The sequence below is a fragment of the Condylura cristata genome, unplaced genomic scaffold, assembly GCF_000260355.1.
Source record: "Condylura cristata isolate star-nosed mole 26May11 unplaced genomic scaffold, ConCri1.0 scaffold00022, whole genome shotgun sequence".
Classification (NCBI taxonomy): domain Eukaryota; kingdom Metazoa; phylum Chordata; class Mammalia; order Eulipotyphla; family Talpidae; genus Condylura; species Condylura cristata.
Genome location: NW_004567123.1, coordinates 24,038,005 through 24,053,896, shown reverse-complemented (window position 1 = coordinate 24,053,896; position 15,892 = coordinate 24,038,005). Strand labels below are relative to the sequence as shown.

General features: G+C 46.6%; 1 protein-coding gene across 3 annotated transcripts in view; it reads right to left on the bottom strand.

Moving 5' to 3' along the window:
• Window positions 1-15,892, bottom strand: part of DHX35 (DEAH (Asp-Glu-Ala-His) box polypeptide 35) — a 56,149-nt gene that overhangs the window by 12,270 nt on the left and 27,987 nt on the right. For all 3 annotated transcript variants that reach the window (XM_004687381.2, XM_004687382.2, XM_012728362.1), the window contains 7 exons: window positions 12,686-12,798; window positions 11,676-11,772; window positions 10,715-10,873; window positions 8,429-8,639; window positions 5,355-5,479; window positions 1,887-1,941; window positions 120-215 (listed from right to left, as the gene is read on the bottom strand). In XM_004687381.2, the coding sequence (XP_004687438.1) occupies window positions 120-215; window positions 1,887-1,941; window positions 5,355-5,479; window positions 8,429-8,639; window positions 10,715-10,873; window positions 11,676-11,772; window positions 12,686-12,798 (856 nt within the window). The remainder of the gene's footprint in view (window positions 1-119; window positions 216-1,886; window positions 1,942-5,354; window positions 5,480-8,428; window positions 8,640-10,714; window positions 10,874-11,675; window positions 11,773-12,685; window positions 12,799-15,892) is intronic.

Genomic DNA, 15,892 nt, shown 5'->3' with positions numbered 1-15,892 from the left:
ACGCAGCTGACCCTCACCACTCCAGCTACGTCGTGCCCACTCCCAAAGGAAGCACAGAACTTGGGGAGATAATATCTCTGATAAAATTAAATCAATGGAAGCCACTGGTCTTCACCCACCTGATTCAAGCAGCATTTTTGCAAACATGGGGTTCAGAGGGAATTCAGCTATCCTGGTGCCTAGAGGCTCAGTCAGGCGACAGTCTTTGTCCAGACCTGTGACAAGAGCGACAAGTCAGCAGGCATGCACTGCTGTGTTAGGAGACGCACAGTTGCTGAGCCAATCAAAGATGATGGAGGTTAGAAAAAAGGAACCCAAGAGATACATCATGCACGACCAAATTCCATCTGACACCAGAGAGCCATTACATGACAAAAGATCTCTGAGCTCTGACACTCAGGTTTAAAATACCAATATTTCTAATGGCTTCCTTTCAAGGATTACTGGGAAATGGTCCTGCAGCCTCCAGTGCTTCCCACGCTCTCTTCCCACAGTAGCCTCACCGCTGGTCCCACAATTCCCCAGGACCCAACAACCACATGGAGCTAACTACACATTTTCCTTGGGGTCCCAGCAGCTTTTGACTCTGCAGACACACAGCTGTGTAGAAACTCGTCCCCAGTTTTCATGACCCCCATTCTCCTGGTTCTCTGCCACCTCTCCTGCTGCTTCCTCTCTCACCTGTCGATCTCTTCCTAGTCCAGTCTCTTAGATGCCACACCTGTCCAGGATAACATTCTCATACCATGCAAGCGATAACAAGGCCAGTAACTGAATCTACACACTTGCCCAGATCACTCTTTGGTGCCAACACCATAGCTGTTTATCCAGCTGCCTCCCGGACAATTTACTGGATGGGGTGGGGCCGTCTTCATCAGTTCTCCACTAAGATTCTTTACCATTGGCCAGTATCCAGGTACTGGATTCCAAGGTGTAGACCATTATTTTACGATTACTCAGACTATTCCCAAGATAGAGTATTAAAACAAACACAGCATAGCTCAAAGTAAGACTTAATTTATCTTTTGTTCCCACATAATCATCTCTTTAAGGGTGATAATTCATTTTCAAACTAAATTAAATTGGGTGTTTTTCTCTACTCTTTCCAGCTTATGTATAGTAGTGAAGAAAAAGAAAATATTTTAATGTCATTCTAACTAGGGGAAAATTAATCCAAATGAAAACAAACCCCATAGAGTAAATATACTCTCATTCTTGCTACAGATGACACCTGAAAACCTTTCAGTCCCTGCTACATGTCTGAGAGGAGAGAACGGAAACCTATTCCGGCACATACTTATTTTGGACTGACTTCGCAGAGACCCACCTAAACACCTTTTAAATCACTGACAAGCTTTTAATCCAGTTAATTGGTCATTCCTTTTTAGAGAAGTTATCATAACTATAATGAATGAAGATGGACCCTCCCTCATTGCACACAAAAAGTAGAACTCAGAACGGATCATGGCCCTGCTAAACATAAGAGTTAAAACTATATATATAAGACTCTTCAAAGATAACTAGGAGAAAATCTTCATGCCTGTGAATCTGGCAATGGCTTTAGATACCACAGCACAAGCAAAAACAACAACAAAAAAAAACAGGTGAGTTGAACAACATAAAAAACTAAAATTGCAAGAAAGTGAAAAGGCGGAACGGGAGAAACACTTGTAATCATACCAGGTCAGGTAAGAAACTCGTATCCAGAATAAAGAGCTCTCCCAACTCAGTAATAAAAAGGATGGTCCCACCTTACTGAGACAAAGCTTAAATGTTGTTAAGAGGACTACGAGCGGGGAGAAGAAATCCCGCTTTTGGAAACCCCTAAGTGAACACCCCTCACGGCCGTCAGTAACGGGCAGAGGACACAGCAGAGACGGGCAAACCTCCCAGCGCGTACAGCAACTCCAACGCTTGCACCATCGACTGTGCTGGAGGGGGCTGGAAAAGAGAGAAAATCCTCAATTCATTTATCGTAGTAACACACACAAAAATGTGACCATTTCCTGTTTCTGTCCACTCTCCCCTCCACCTCGCTCCTAACTCCCCGGCCTCATGCCCCACTCACGGGGTGCACCACAAGCCCTGCTCTGCCCTGCCCCCTGATGGCTACTTGGTCTTTATCTCAGCTGACTTGCCCTTGGCGTCCCCCCTCAGACTTCCCGCTATCTGCAGTGAGGCTGCCTACCTTAAGCTACTATACACATTGAATCTGGGTTTCTAAAAGTCACAAGAGAATTGCAGACAATCTGAAGTTAAGCAAAACTGACACTGTGGCTAGCGTCGATTCTCCAGACCCAACCTCCTTTCCTTCCACAAATCTTGACTGAGCATCTACTCAGCACCAAGCCTCATTACCATGTACTTCTAAATTATTTCATTTATAATAAGCCAGGCAAGAAGATTATGGTCCTCTTTCCAGCTGCATGGCTTATTCTCCTAAGTGCATTCATGTAACAAATGTGTTTTAAGTATCACATTGCTTTAGCCCGATTTCACAGATGAGCAGAGCGAGCAGCATTACTGAACAGACACTTGAACGAGGCCACTCATTCAAACAGGTGGTTGGTGGCAAAGGCAGAATCTCAACACGGATTCATTTTTCCCACTCTACCCAACCCTTGATTGCCAAGGGACAAAAGTGCACTTTCCAAAGCTGTGACGGCTGCGTGCACACACGTAGCACATCCCGCAGACCACTGCTGACTGAACCATGTCATTGACTGACCAGCCTTCCCTGGGAGCGCATGGCATCCCTGGGCAAAGAGGCAAACTCACAGCACCTACATGGAGGAATTTAGCCTCCCAGCTCTCTTTCCCACCAAGGTTACATGAGATAAGAGGCAAAGCAAAGCAGCGAATTAAGTTTTGAATAATTGTACAACAAAATTAGTAAGGTCCTCTGATTACTTTCAATCTTTGATCCTACTTCGAGTGAATCACCAAGTCCTAAGAATCCTTTCTTTGTATTAAAAAACAATTCTACTCATACCCCCACACCTAAGCACACATTAGCACTCCTCTAAGACAGGCAGCTCAGAATGATGCACACTGTTTACCGCAGTTGGAAGGGCAATATATGTTGAATTTTAGTTTTTCTACACATTTTATAGTTTTTTCACTGCATACTTTTCTGTTTCATTTGTTTCTTGTACCCACTGAAAGGTCAGAGTGATCGTTTAATTTGGAGCAGCTGCAGAACATTCCACTACGGTGAGACTCTATAAAGTAAGCAAGTTTCCTACTACTCAGACACTGAGTTATTTTCAGTTCTTTCTTACTGCAAATAATACTGCTAACTACACAGAATTATATGTGTCCCATGACTTCAACTGAAAAAAATAACACAATTCCAGGAGAATAGAATCAGAAGGAACTATGAGGACAAATCTGTATTTTTCCAAGTTTTTCGGTTATCCAAAAGTTTTCAGCTGTCATCACTTGTATCTTGAATGTCATATAAAATGACCAAAAAACATTCTTACAGATATAAGATTTTCTTCTTTTGAATTAATTTTCAGGAAAAATTTCCCTGAGAAGAAATACCACGCAATCCTATAGCTTATAAAGTAATGTCGGAAAAGCCTTCCATGAGGGCTCAGAGTATAAGACCACCTTCTCAAACGGTGTCAGCTTTAGATCTTACCACTTTTCTTTGTCTGATTGTTTAATGGAAGAGGCACTTTCCACTTTCTAGTTTTGCTCCTCTTCCTTCCAGAGAGGTAAAACACGTGCCAGTGTTCACTCACTACCTGTGTGCTTCCCTCCCCTGCAGCTTTTTCTTTACTGGGTAATTCTAAATGATATTCAGAAATGCTTGTACATATTCTGATGATGATCTGTCATTTCTGCCACTCTATGTTTTCTTTTGATCTTGCATGTGGAGCTTTGCACTGGCTTTGATTTGCACATACTCTTCATCTTGCATTGTAATTTCTTGTACCAATAACCAAAGGGCCCATTTTCCCCGCACTTATAATAACCACATGATTGCTTTCTTTGGGAGGGAGACTTATATTTTTCTATTCCTTTGTTTGCTAAGTTTATCTTGACACACTTGTCCTAAAGGACTTTACAATCCAAGAATCAAGATTTGCCACACCATATGCCAGAAACAGTAGGGGTAGCGCACAGAAGAAAATAGGAGTGAATACTTACTGACTGACCTGGCCATAAGACTTTGCTCCATAAGCACAATAGGGCCCTCCCTGATGGCACAAAGGGTGACATGTCGGCACTATGAAGCTATCAACAGCTACTGCGGCACGAGCTCAATCCCCTGCCAGGGAGGTGATCCACACGGCACAGCAAGACCTCTCTGGTCACGCCGCTCCCCTCAGCAGTGTGTTTCAGTCAATTCGCCTGTTCTGCTCCCCACTCTGTCCCTGGTGAATCCTCTCACACACACCTCGACTCCATCCCACACCTCTGGCCTATTCTTGCATGCAAAAATAAATAAATCTTTTAAAAAAAAATAAGCACAAGAATAACAAGAAATCACAAAGGCCAAGACAGGTATTACTGGTGGAAATGTTTACATTAAAAATAAACAGTAACGTACCGATAACTAGAAAAGAGTTGCAAGATAATACCATAGACACAAGTCATTATCTTTAACACTTAAAGGACTGTGTAAAATCACTAACTAATCAACATTAATTCTAAGAGATAAATAGCTTAACAAGGCAGAAAAAAAGCAGAATAGCCAATAATTCTTTTTTTAAAGTGTACTCATGAGAAATTTAGAAGAAAAAAAGCACAGGAAATATTTTTCTTCCCTCAACCCCTACCAGTCAAATTAGCCAAACTCTAAAAGAAAATAACCTGGTCTGACACAATGACTCCCACACACTGCGGTAAAGCTCCAGAGCAATTTGATCAGGATCAAGGACACGGACCGACAAAGCGACAATGGCCCAATAATTCCACACCTGGAAATCTGCCTTAGGAAATAATCAGACATGCAATCAGACATGGGACTTCCCTGCAGATCCACCAACACCCTCTCGCCTCCCACCTGCCTCTAGGCACCAACACAGACTCGCTGCCCTGAGCTCTCCAACTCTAACCTGATGACCTCCTGCTGGGGTCTCAGGCCTTCCCGCATCTCCCGAAGCACAAGGCGCACACGCTGTGATCACCCCTTCATTTGTGACCATCCCCCGGGGGAGAGAGTAAGAGTTGTGCCTGTTCACGGGGCTCTCCTCATCTATACCCCACACAGGGCCCCGGCACACAACACCGGAGCTAAGTGGAACAGTCAGAAAGGTGCCACGCTCTCTAACCAAGTCCCAACACTCCCCTGCAAGCGCCCCGGCCCCTAGGACCCCAGACAGAAGGAAGGCAGAACTCACCGACATGAAGTGGAACCTGAGGACATTGTCAATTCCTAGTGCTTTCAGCTGTAGGATGACAGGTGCCAAATTACTACGCTGCATCTCAGGAACCGTGGATTGAGGCAGCTTGTCAAAGGCTTCCTCTGAGGATAGGAAATCAGAACTGTTTGGGACCAAATGTCACAATCAAATGCAAGGGACAGCCTTCCTTCTCTAACACAAGGCTCTAGGGTCTAGGACCCGGTGCATCTGATACAAAATGAAGTTGTTTCATACAAAGACCATTCCATCTAATACATATTTGAGCAATTTATATTGGGTTGTCAGAAAAGTCATGGTGCATTTTTGCAACAACAACAACAACAAAAAAAAAAAAAACAGGAAAAATGTCAACTGTTCCAAAACCCCATTATCTTTACACACATTGCATCTTTATAAAAAGTGTGTACTTTGACTTTAGAATGCTTTTTGTCAACAATACATTAAATGAAGACCAACAAGAATTTGCTGACTCACGCCTCCACTTGGTATGATGTCAGTCAAGAAGGCAAGAATTATGCATATAGCAAAGAATAATTTCAAAGTAAATCAGCATAACATAACAAATGACCAAACCCAACAAAGAACAAAGTGTCCAAATTTCACTGTTAAAATCAACGAGCCAGGCACACCGGTCACGCCCAGAATCCACTGCTGCCGCAGAGATGGGTGAAAACCTACAGGGCCCTCTGGGAACAAAAGGTGACCCTGACCGCCCATGGGAAGCAGCACAAGACACAAGGGCTGGGGGAAAGGGAGAGGAGGGCGAGAGACTCGGGGCAACTTTTCATAAAACCGAGACAAAAGGGATGGTGGGGAAGGAGGGAAGGATGAAATCACTCTTTTTATATCTGGGAAGCTATGGATCACAGAGAGAACACCACCCACAAAAATCCTCCCCATCAGTTAGCATTTTATCTGTACACCTGTCCTTGACACAAGGGTGGCCCAACTTCCTCTGGAAACATAAAGCTTTAGTTAACTAGAGGAAAAGGAAGAAAACAAAAGATGTTGTGAAAAACAGCACTGCCCCTTAAGAGCTTCAAAAAGGTTTTCTTTGAAGAAACAGACAACTAATATTCTGAGGACTGATTGATAGAAACTGCCTAGTGCCTGGGTCTAGCTGGAGGACCCTGGATTATAGGCAACTGCAGAAAGTGGGATATACCTTTGAGTTATACGAGCATTTGGGGAGTAGCTTTTAGTGGCATAACCGTATCTTCCAAGCACACTGCTGAAAAGAAAGTCATCAAGTAAGAGCACACTGGGAAAAGAAAGTCATCAAGTAAGAGCACAACCCTGCCGAGAAGGGGCTTCCTTAGTTCACAACTAAACTCTGGTAAGAGATGCCAGTGTTTGAGGCACCGTCCAGGGGCTATAGGAGCCATAGACAATGACTTCGAGAAGCTTCAGTGATACAATAGGGTCTGAGCCCAAGACAGGAAACAGCCATCTCCGAGGAGGAAGAGACTGTGTCCCAATGTGCGGTCCTCCTAAGGGGAAGGGAAGCTCAGGGAGGAGGAAGCACAGCCACTGGCAAAGACATCTGAGGTCGCTCGGGAGGGAAGTGCCATCAGGAGGACCTGACAGGCAAGGAGGAGCTGCAAGGCAAAGGAAACAACTGCCCAAGGCAAGGTACCAGAGGGAAGAAAGGTGGATGAGGAAGAGCCAGAAGGCATGTCCAGGAAGAGTGGGGTTCAGCTGGACGCAGCGCAGGCTAGGGAGACAGGTGGACAGCAGGACCAGATGTGCTGAGAAAAGTCCTAGAAGGTCCAGAAGGGACTAAGCAGAGAGCACCCTGCTCAGAGCTTGCTTTCTGGAAGCTCATCACAAGTAAGCTAGCAGAGAAAGCTTAGAGCTGGATGCTAATGCTCCCACTACTGTCCAGCAGCTCCTCTCCAGTTCCACCTCCTCTAAGCTGCTCTTGCTAAGGAAGTCAGAGACCTTCCTAACCAAACCCACCTCTCTCTCTTAGTCTACTTTCTACTATTTGATTTCTTTGGAGCAGCAGTTGACACTGCCCAGTTACTTTTTAAAAGTCATCAAGAAGTTAAACAAAGAATTGCCCTATGGCCTGACTTGCAGGTGTATGCCCAAAAGCATTAAAAGCAGTAGCCTGCACAGGCACAGCCAGCCCACGGGTGCACTGCCCAAACAGCCCAGAGCTAGACGCACCCAGCGAGAGTGAATGGATAAGTCAATGGCAGGACAGCTGTGCAACGGAGTATTGGTCAACCACCCAATGGTTACTAGGGAAATTAAAATGTTTATTGAAAATGTGTCTTGCTCTACCCAAGGCTAACCCTAAGCTCTAGATTGCTGCAACCGTGTGGTCCTATAAAGGATTTGGCAAAGCCAATAAACCGAAGTTAAAATGAGTAACTTTAGGCTATGTACCTTTTCTTTAGGTATCTTGAAACTCTCTGCTCTGGATCTCAGGATCCTTTAGCCTGCTTCTCTCTGCCCCACTCTACCCAGCCTTCTGGCCTCTGCGGTGGAAGAGCCTCTCCTCTGGCCTCAGGTTCTGCCTTGTCCTCCCTGCCTCCCTCCAAGTACTCGTCCATTCCGCTGTATTTTGCTCCTTCCGGGCATAAAACATAGCACAGAACAGGAGATGACCAACTATTTCTATTAATGAGTCTTAGATTAGCTCTTGCTATTTTAGCTGTGCAGCAAAACCTTTAAGCAGAGGGAAAGACAGGCTGCACTTTGAGCCCCCAGAGCAAGAACACAGCACATCAAGCTGTGTAAGAAAGACAGGTCACGTGGCACGAGCTGCAGTCACATGGCTTCAGAGAGGCGATGGCCACAGACAGGTTAAAAGGGATGGCCACTAACTGGGGACTCATGGCCAGCTTTGGCCCTTGCGAGGTCATAGCAAAGATGTGCTATATGCAGAGTAAGGGCTGCAGTGGGGACCAGATGACAGGTCTTGCGAGGGAGGTCTGGATTTTATGGTAAGATCTGCCCGTGAAGGGTTAATATTTGCAACCTTCTCTGAAGGCCAGGATGACTATGAGAAAGTAAAAACCCTTAAGGAAAGTCATAGTAACCTGTATAAAGGCGGTAACACTTTCCAGAGCGGTTGCGGCCCCCACGCCCTGCTCGCTGGTTGGCCGATGCCTGGGACACAGGAACCACCACCAGGCACTCGATGGCCGTCCTGGGGTTGTAGGCTCGGAGCTTCATGAAGCCACAGTCGATCACAAACACAATCCCACTGATTGTAATGGAAGTTTCTGCCACATTGGTGGCCACAATCACCTAAGATCCCCATAAGAAAAAAGTTACAAAAAAGTTACTCAATCTTTTCATCTTTAATAAACTACCCAAAGTCCTAAAAGAATTTAGAATCGACATGACAGCACCTCTGAGAGGCAGCCTGGGGCAAGTCACATGGCAAGTACCTCCTAAGCATGGTGCCTCAGCTACATAAGCCCCTCTCAGCGCTGGTGAGGAGTTATACATGAAATACAGAGCCTGGTGCTTGCTCCACAGCTAGTATTCAACAGGTATTAGCTTTTATATTTTGCACACAAAAGTAATTCACCATTTTGGGTATTTTACTCATTCATTCATTCACATACTTAACTATTTTCTGAGGGTCTGCAGCTTGCCAGGCGCTACTCAAGATGCAGGGGATGTATGATGAGTAAGAAAAACAAGAACCTGCTCTCCCAGAGTCTGCAATTCTTGTGTGAATGTGGGGAATAATGAACACAAACAAGGGGACAATTTCAGAGAGTGACAATACTATAAAGAAAATGGAGCAGGTAACAAACAACACAGTAGTGTGTAGCAGTCAAAGCTGTTCTATATTATAGCACAACAGAGAGGCATGCTACTTTCGACTGAATGGTCAGGGAAAGCCTCTCTAAAAAATGACCTAGAGCTGAAACCTGAGTAGTAAGCAGTCAATACTTTAGAGAACTAAGCAGAAAACATTGTTCAAAGCAGAGGAAAAGCAGATACGGGCCAAGTCCAGAGCAAGAAGATGATGCACCTGGGAGGGAGGCAGACACGGGTGTGTAGCCCCGGGGCCACCCGCAATGTCTATTCCATGTACCTGGCTGCCCCAGAGTCTGAAGCAGCAGAGGCCACACTCAGGCGGCAGTTAGAAGTGGCATTTTTCATCTCACTCTTGTCGGCTAACGGTATCACCGCGTGGAGCTCAGTCACGTGCACACACACGGGCCTGGGAGCACAGGTCCCACGTCCTTCACTAAAACATGTTTCACTCACAGATAAAACTCCTTAAGCAGTTTCCTTTTTTGAACCTGGGAAACAGTTTTATATTTTAATTCCTTTTCTTTGCTCCTCTAAAACAAGATGTTAAACCCGTCTCATGTTCCAAAACAGGATCCTGAAGCACTTGCATCTTGATGGAACATCCTTGGTTGCATTGGGACAATTAGAACTTTTTGAGACACTTTTACAGCACACATTTTCTAAATCCTCCCTAGCGTTTTCATGTAGCAGAGTCAGAATTCCCTGCCACCTGACTGTATGTGTAAGGGTTATTAGTATTTGTGCTTTTCTGAGCAGACCTGGAGGCTGAGTAGCTCATGTCAGGACACACGGAGACCCCAGGGCCTCCTGACTGGTCGGCTGCAGTTCACTTTTGACAAGGTGGACTTCAGTTGTTTAGATACAATGGCCTTGGGGGCGGAGGGGCTCCCAACCCTATTCCAGAGGTCTGAAGTTGGAGTGGAGCAAGCAGGAGACCTTCCCTTAACCCCTGTAGCCTCTGCCCCTGCTGATAAAGAGCTACCACACTACCTCGGTAGCGGACTTTGGGCCACTTTTGTGCATTCCTATGTAAGGGAGGAGAAAGCAGAGGGATAAGCATGACACTGACTAGCTGCCTGCTAGCTCCTTTAAGTCAGGCTGCCCTCCACACCCTTCCCCACCCCAATTCCAAGGCTAAATATTTGTAAGCCACACCTTGAATTAATTGACTTAACCTTGGCTCTATAGGCAAACTGATGCTTAAAACAAATAATATAGAAGCCATCTGTAATGACTTGCCTATTGTTACTGATGGATTACAATCCACCAAGCCAGCCCCTTAAGCCAAGGTCATGGGGAAATTCTAAGAAGGCAGAAAAGATGCAAAGCAAAGCCGCTTGATCTGATAATTACCGTCAGATTGACCCCTGGACAGGGCAGGCTTAGAAACCTTTGCAACACATACATATTGTGTGCTGCACAGAAGCATGGACCTAAATTCTTAAATCAACCTGTTTAGCAAGCTTCACATCAATTAAAAGAAAAACTCCCTCCAGTGCATTATTACAAAGGGTACAACAGGCTTACGGGTGGCCAGGGGTCAGTCTCACCTTTCTGACACTGCGGGACACCCGCTCAAACACTTTCATTTGCTCAAAGGAAGGCAGTCCTGCATACATGGGGAGAATGCGGAGGTGTCTCTTCATCCCAGTTCGGCCCAGGGCTCGAGCCTGCTCAATCAGCATAGACACAACAGTTTCCACCTCTTCCTAAAAGTCAGAAGCAAAGCAATCGAGCACACCGCATTACTATACCAAGAGAAAATAGTTGAAATCCACATTTTAATTTTGGTCAGACTCATGAATTTCTAATCGGGTGGAATTCTATCAGATTCCACCACATAAAGGTGCCTACAGGGTGTGAAGTCACAACTGTCAAATTAATTACGGAAGCCTTAACTACTGCCGTGCACAGAAACGGTCTCGATAAATAAAAACACTGACTCCCTTACTCGGCTTTCATGGCTGTGGCAAACAAAGCATTTCACACAGAGAGACAAGTTGTGGCACATGGAATCACTATCAGCTTTCCCCAGAAAGGATTACCAGGCTGTGGAAAGTGCTCGCCAGTGGAAAAGATGACAACCGGAGGGAACTGTGAGCAGCGCGCTACACCCGAAGAGCTCTCGGGCTCGCTCAGTGGTTCCCCAGCACAAGCCCACCCCCACCTCCAGGATGAGCTGTGAAGGTGCCCCCGAAGAGGTGCGCGGCAGCAGCACTGTGCAGCAGGACACGTGCTCGGCTCTGCTCCACCCTGTACACAACAGGGCGAGCGACGCAAAGTACAGGCTTTGCGCTGGAATCAGCTAGTAAGTTTAAAACAGACACGACCCTCTATAGGCAGAACTCCCTGACAATTCCATCAGCCGCCGAACATGTCCAACCAATCTTGATGCAATTAAGCGATCACAGAATTTAACAGAACATAAGACAAACAGCTCATTAAGGTAACAGGCCTGTGGTGCTGCCTGAACAAGTCTGTTCATCACAGAAAAAAGCTCAGAGGAATTACCTGGCCGGTAAGAAATGCTAGTATGTCTCCATCTCCCTCTGTCTGGTGAATTTTCATCACAGTCTCTACAGTTGATTTAATATAATCTGGAACAGGACTGAAGAGATACAGGAGATAAGTTCACCACCAGAATATGCTTGTTAATTATGCAGTGACAACTCAATAACCTGGCAGGCAGCAATGCTTCAGGAAAGTACTTTTGGTCTGTGCGGCAGGAAATCACATGAAGAAAAGAGATACATATTCTTTTTTCCTTTCTTTAAATATAGCGTTCAAAAATAATTCACAATTGCATGTAAACTATGATGATTTTTAGTTTATGCATTTGAAGTGAAAGCAACAAGCCCAAGCAAACAGATGTGCCATCTCCAGCACGCAGAGATGCCTGGCCAGCGAAACTCGGGAGCCACGGGGCTGAGCTGTATCCAGTTTTCTTCCTGATCACACGGTGTGTGAGCTGGAAGATGGAGCTACTAGGTAAGCTCCTCAGCTACCATAACTCAGGAGCCAGGCCCACAACCCTTCGATTTACCAGTCACTGGACCAGGAGATTGGCCTTTTATTTGACCAGTGACTGGATGCAGGAATGAAGATGACCCCTACCTGTTCAAAAGGATTAGTCACAGCTAGGCCAGCCAGGCCTGCCTGGCTAAGATGAGGAGCTCAGTACCAAGTGACTCAGTAACCCACCGATACTGCCAACCGGCACTCCTGTAAAACCCAATTTCTGAACGCTGTCAAGCCCTCCTTTTCAGAGCCTGTTATCACTTGATTTTTCCCATGGAAGCGGGTGACCAGATATCCATGGAAACCTGCACCTCAGTGGCAAGAATATAAACCAAACTCAGCAGAGATTCTGAGCAGGGTCCCAGAACATCCCACCAGTGACAGGAGACACAGCGTCGCTCCTCACCAGCTGGCTCCTGGAGCTGCGAACGGGTACAGTTGCTTCTCACTCTATGGCACAAGCCTAGTTTCTAATTGTGACCATTAAAAATGTATCATCAAACCTTTGCAGATAAAAGATATCCACTGGAAACGTCCGCCCTTCCACAGTAAGGATCACACACGTATCCCTGGAGGGGTCACTGGTGTCATTTTGATTAAAGAAATCCCGAAATTTCTAGGAGGAAAAAAAAATCAATTCTTCATTGCTTTTTTTAAAAATGGCTCATAGTAATTCATGGAAAGAAAGTAAATAAAATGCAAGTGGCAGAGCAAGGATGGGCAGGAGGGGCTGGACACACAGCACAGATACAGGCTGCAATGTAATTATTAAAAGTCACATTCTTACTGATTGCATTTGGAGAAATCACATCTTAATGACAGACTCTACTAAAGGTTTGAAAAAAACAATAAAAGATTACACTTCAGAACTACAATTAGTAGAATATTTGAGTCAATAAGTAGGTATGTAACATTTAGTTAATTCTTTTTTTTTAATTTAAAGCATCATTTAGTTAATTCTTACTCCACGGTCGTTACCTAACCAAAAATTAGGTTCCAGTTAAATGTTCTAGTTCATACAATTCAAGCTAGATGAAGGCTGACGCACAGCTCCAATGTGGGGCGCACAGATCTGATCAGAGACAGCTATCGACACACGAAGGAAACATACTTCTATGACTGCTTCTACGTCTGGCAGGTACGTGCCCGGCCCCACAGCTCCAGACTCAGACTACCCCTCCCCAGGAGACTTCAGTCCACGTGAGAGCATGTCAGTGTCTTCTCCATTTTTACCTGCCCTAGAGGGGTTAGCCTGCGGTAGGACAACACTACACGCTGTTCCAACATCCCCCTCCGCCAACCCCCACAGCACCCTGCTGAGAGAAGGGGCCCCGGCACTTCTTCCCAAACAGGTGTTCCCTTCTCGTCAGTGCACCTGACCACCAGACATGCAATAAACACACAGGGAAACCTGGCATGAGAGCTCAGGCCAACGATGGGCAGGGGTAGGGAGATCTACCAAAGATCCTCCTCTCTCAGGAAATGTAACCCAAGATGCAGAGAAGTGGACACCACAAAGGCCTGAGAAGAGCTTACAACCCAAACCAGCCGGTGTGTGCCGGCCAGGACACGGCTAGGCAGTGGCTGGGGAGGCGCAGACGTGCCGCCAGGTGCAGCTGCCGTTATCGGACCTGTATGGCTTCCCTGTCCCCCGATCCCAGGTCGCCTGGACCCTCACTGCACGTTAGTTTCTACACTCCTAGGAGGCCTGGCTAGGTACTCCCACATCCTACCTTCTCTGCTCCCTGCATATCTCTACAAAGCACACCAGGCTGCTCAAGAAACTGGGACGCCAGGGCTGCACGAAACACAAGTGCATGCATGGAACACAGAGGGAGCAGGCTGGAGGTGGATGCTAGAATAACCAACCGGGCTCAACAAAGTATTCGGGTGCCATACCAGGCTTCCAGCCTCCAAATCATGTTGGAGAAGAGCAAGCACAGGCATTAAAGTGCCTCATGCCAACAAGACCCTTGTTGTGTCGTGAGGAGGCATGTGGCATCGTGCTTCACTTTTCTCTGGGGCAAATGCCCTTCAAGTGGCTTCTGCCTCCCCATGCCCTGTGAGGCAAAGTGAGTGAGGAGAAACAGGTGGGGTGATCCAGAGACATGTGCACAGAGCCAGGCAGGGAGCAAACCGAGGAAGAATAACTAAGAGGCCAGAAAAGAGCTGCACATTACAACCTCAGAGATGAAAAGGTCCCTAATTGCTGGGTTTGGGGAAGGCTTCCTGGAAGTGGCATAACCCTCAGCTAAGGAGAAGAGGCAGCCCTTCCCAGAATGACAGCAGATGCAGACTACGACATCAAGGGGCCCCTGACAGAGGCAAGAGCTAAGGTAAGGGCGGAAGGCCTCACCTCTGGGGTATCGCTGTTGGGTACAAAATGAAGAAACTGCTGTCCACTCCCTGTGATACTGCAACAGGTACAGGTCTGGCCTAGTGGGACTCAAGGGATTTCAGTTCTCCCACTGAAGCAGCCACATGTCCTGCTACATATTAGCACTGCATTCCGTGAGCAAGACAAGGGTATGCGATCATCAGACCTTCTTCTGGTGCCAAACTCTAGTAGCCATTCTGGAAAACAGCAGGGGCAGGAACCAGATGCAAGCAGGCTAACTAAAGACGCTATTACAACAGGTCAGAGGAGAGAGATTAAGAGCGTGAACGGGCCAGGTGCATGAGAAAGGAGTGCATTCCAGAGGCCTGGCTGTCACTGACATGGGCACACACGTGAACGTTAGGGAGGATGGAATTACTCAGTACTCAACCCAAGACAAGAACTTCCTAGTCACGGCAGTTCTGAGCCTGACTGCTGAGGAAGAGAAGGCACAACATCCGGAAGCTGGAGCCACAGATCTGTAGGTCTATGACTTTCAGTGGCCTGTGACTAGCCAGCTCAGATTGGGGCCGGGTGCACAGTCAAGATGACAGAGCACCAAGTACCCACAAAACCACAGGCCATGGGGGTGGGTAGGCGTGGAGAAGAGCAGCAAAGAAGCCTGAGGGGAAGCCACAGGGAGGAGGAAGAGGAGAGGTGATCAGGCTCTGAGGTTTGTGGGAGGAAGAGGAGGAAGATGCTGAGAGTTGAGTGTCACAGTTGAGTGTCATCAGAAGCCAGCAAACCAGGGAGGAAGTTGGTACCGAATGATTTTGTTGGAGTGGGTGGCCACAGCTTAGGCACTAAAGGAGTATGTGGCACTAAAGAGTACAAAAGACAGGGAGTCACTCTTTCCAGAAACAACATTTAGCATTTACTGAGAAGCACAAGATCTTTATCCTAAAGGTCTTTGTCTTTTCTCCTTCTTTGGAAATATAAAATACACGCAGAGACCACAGGCTAGAAGGAGTACCAAGAGCGCACGCACCTCAGGCAGAACAAGGAACGGGAAGGAGGGGGCACCTAAGAGACTTTCAGTCAGGCAGAAAGAAGCGAGACCCCCTGACACAGACACACATAAGAGACTTAAAATCTTGTAAAGGAAGAGCATTGTCCATGAAATGCAGGGAAGGGATCAGAACACGTGCTGGGTCAAGTCCCCGGCTCACCACGCTTCTCTCCCCAGTAGCAGCTCCCACCTGGCCCACAGGACAGGGCTGTCGCCAGCTATGTCTGGGCAGCACACCCACCCCTTGGCCTACCATCCTTAGCCTGTGCAGACTGGTCCCAAGTAGATACCTGACCCAAGTGACCCCAGTTCCGTCTCTAGGCT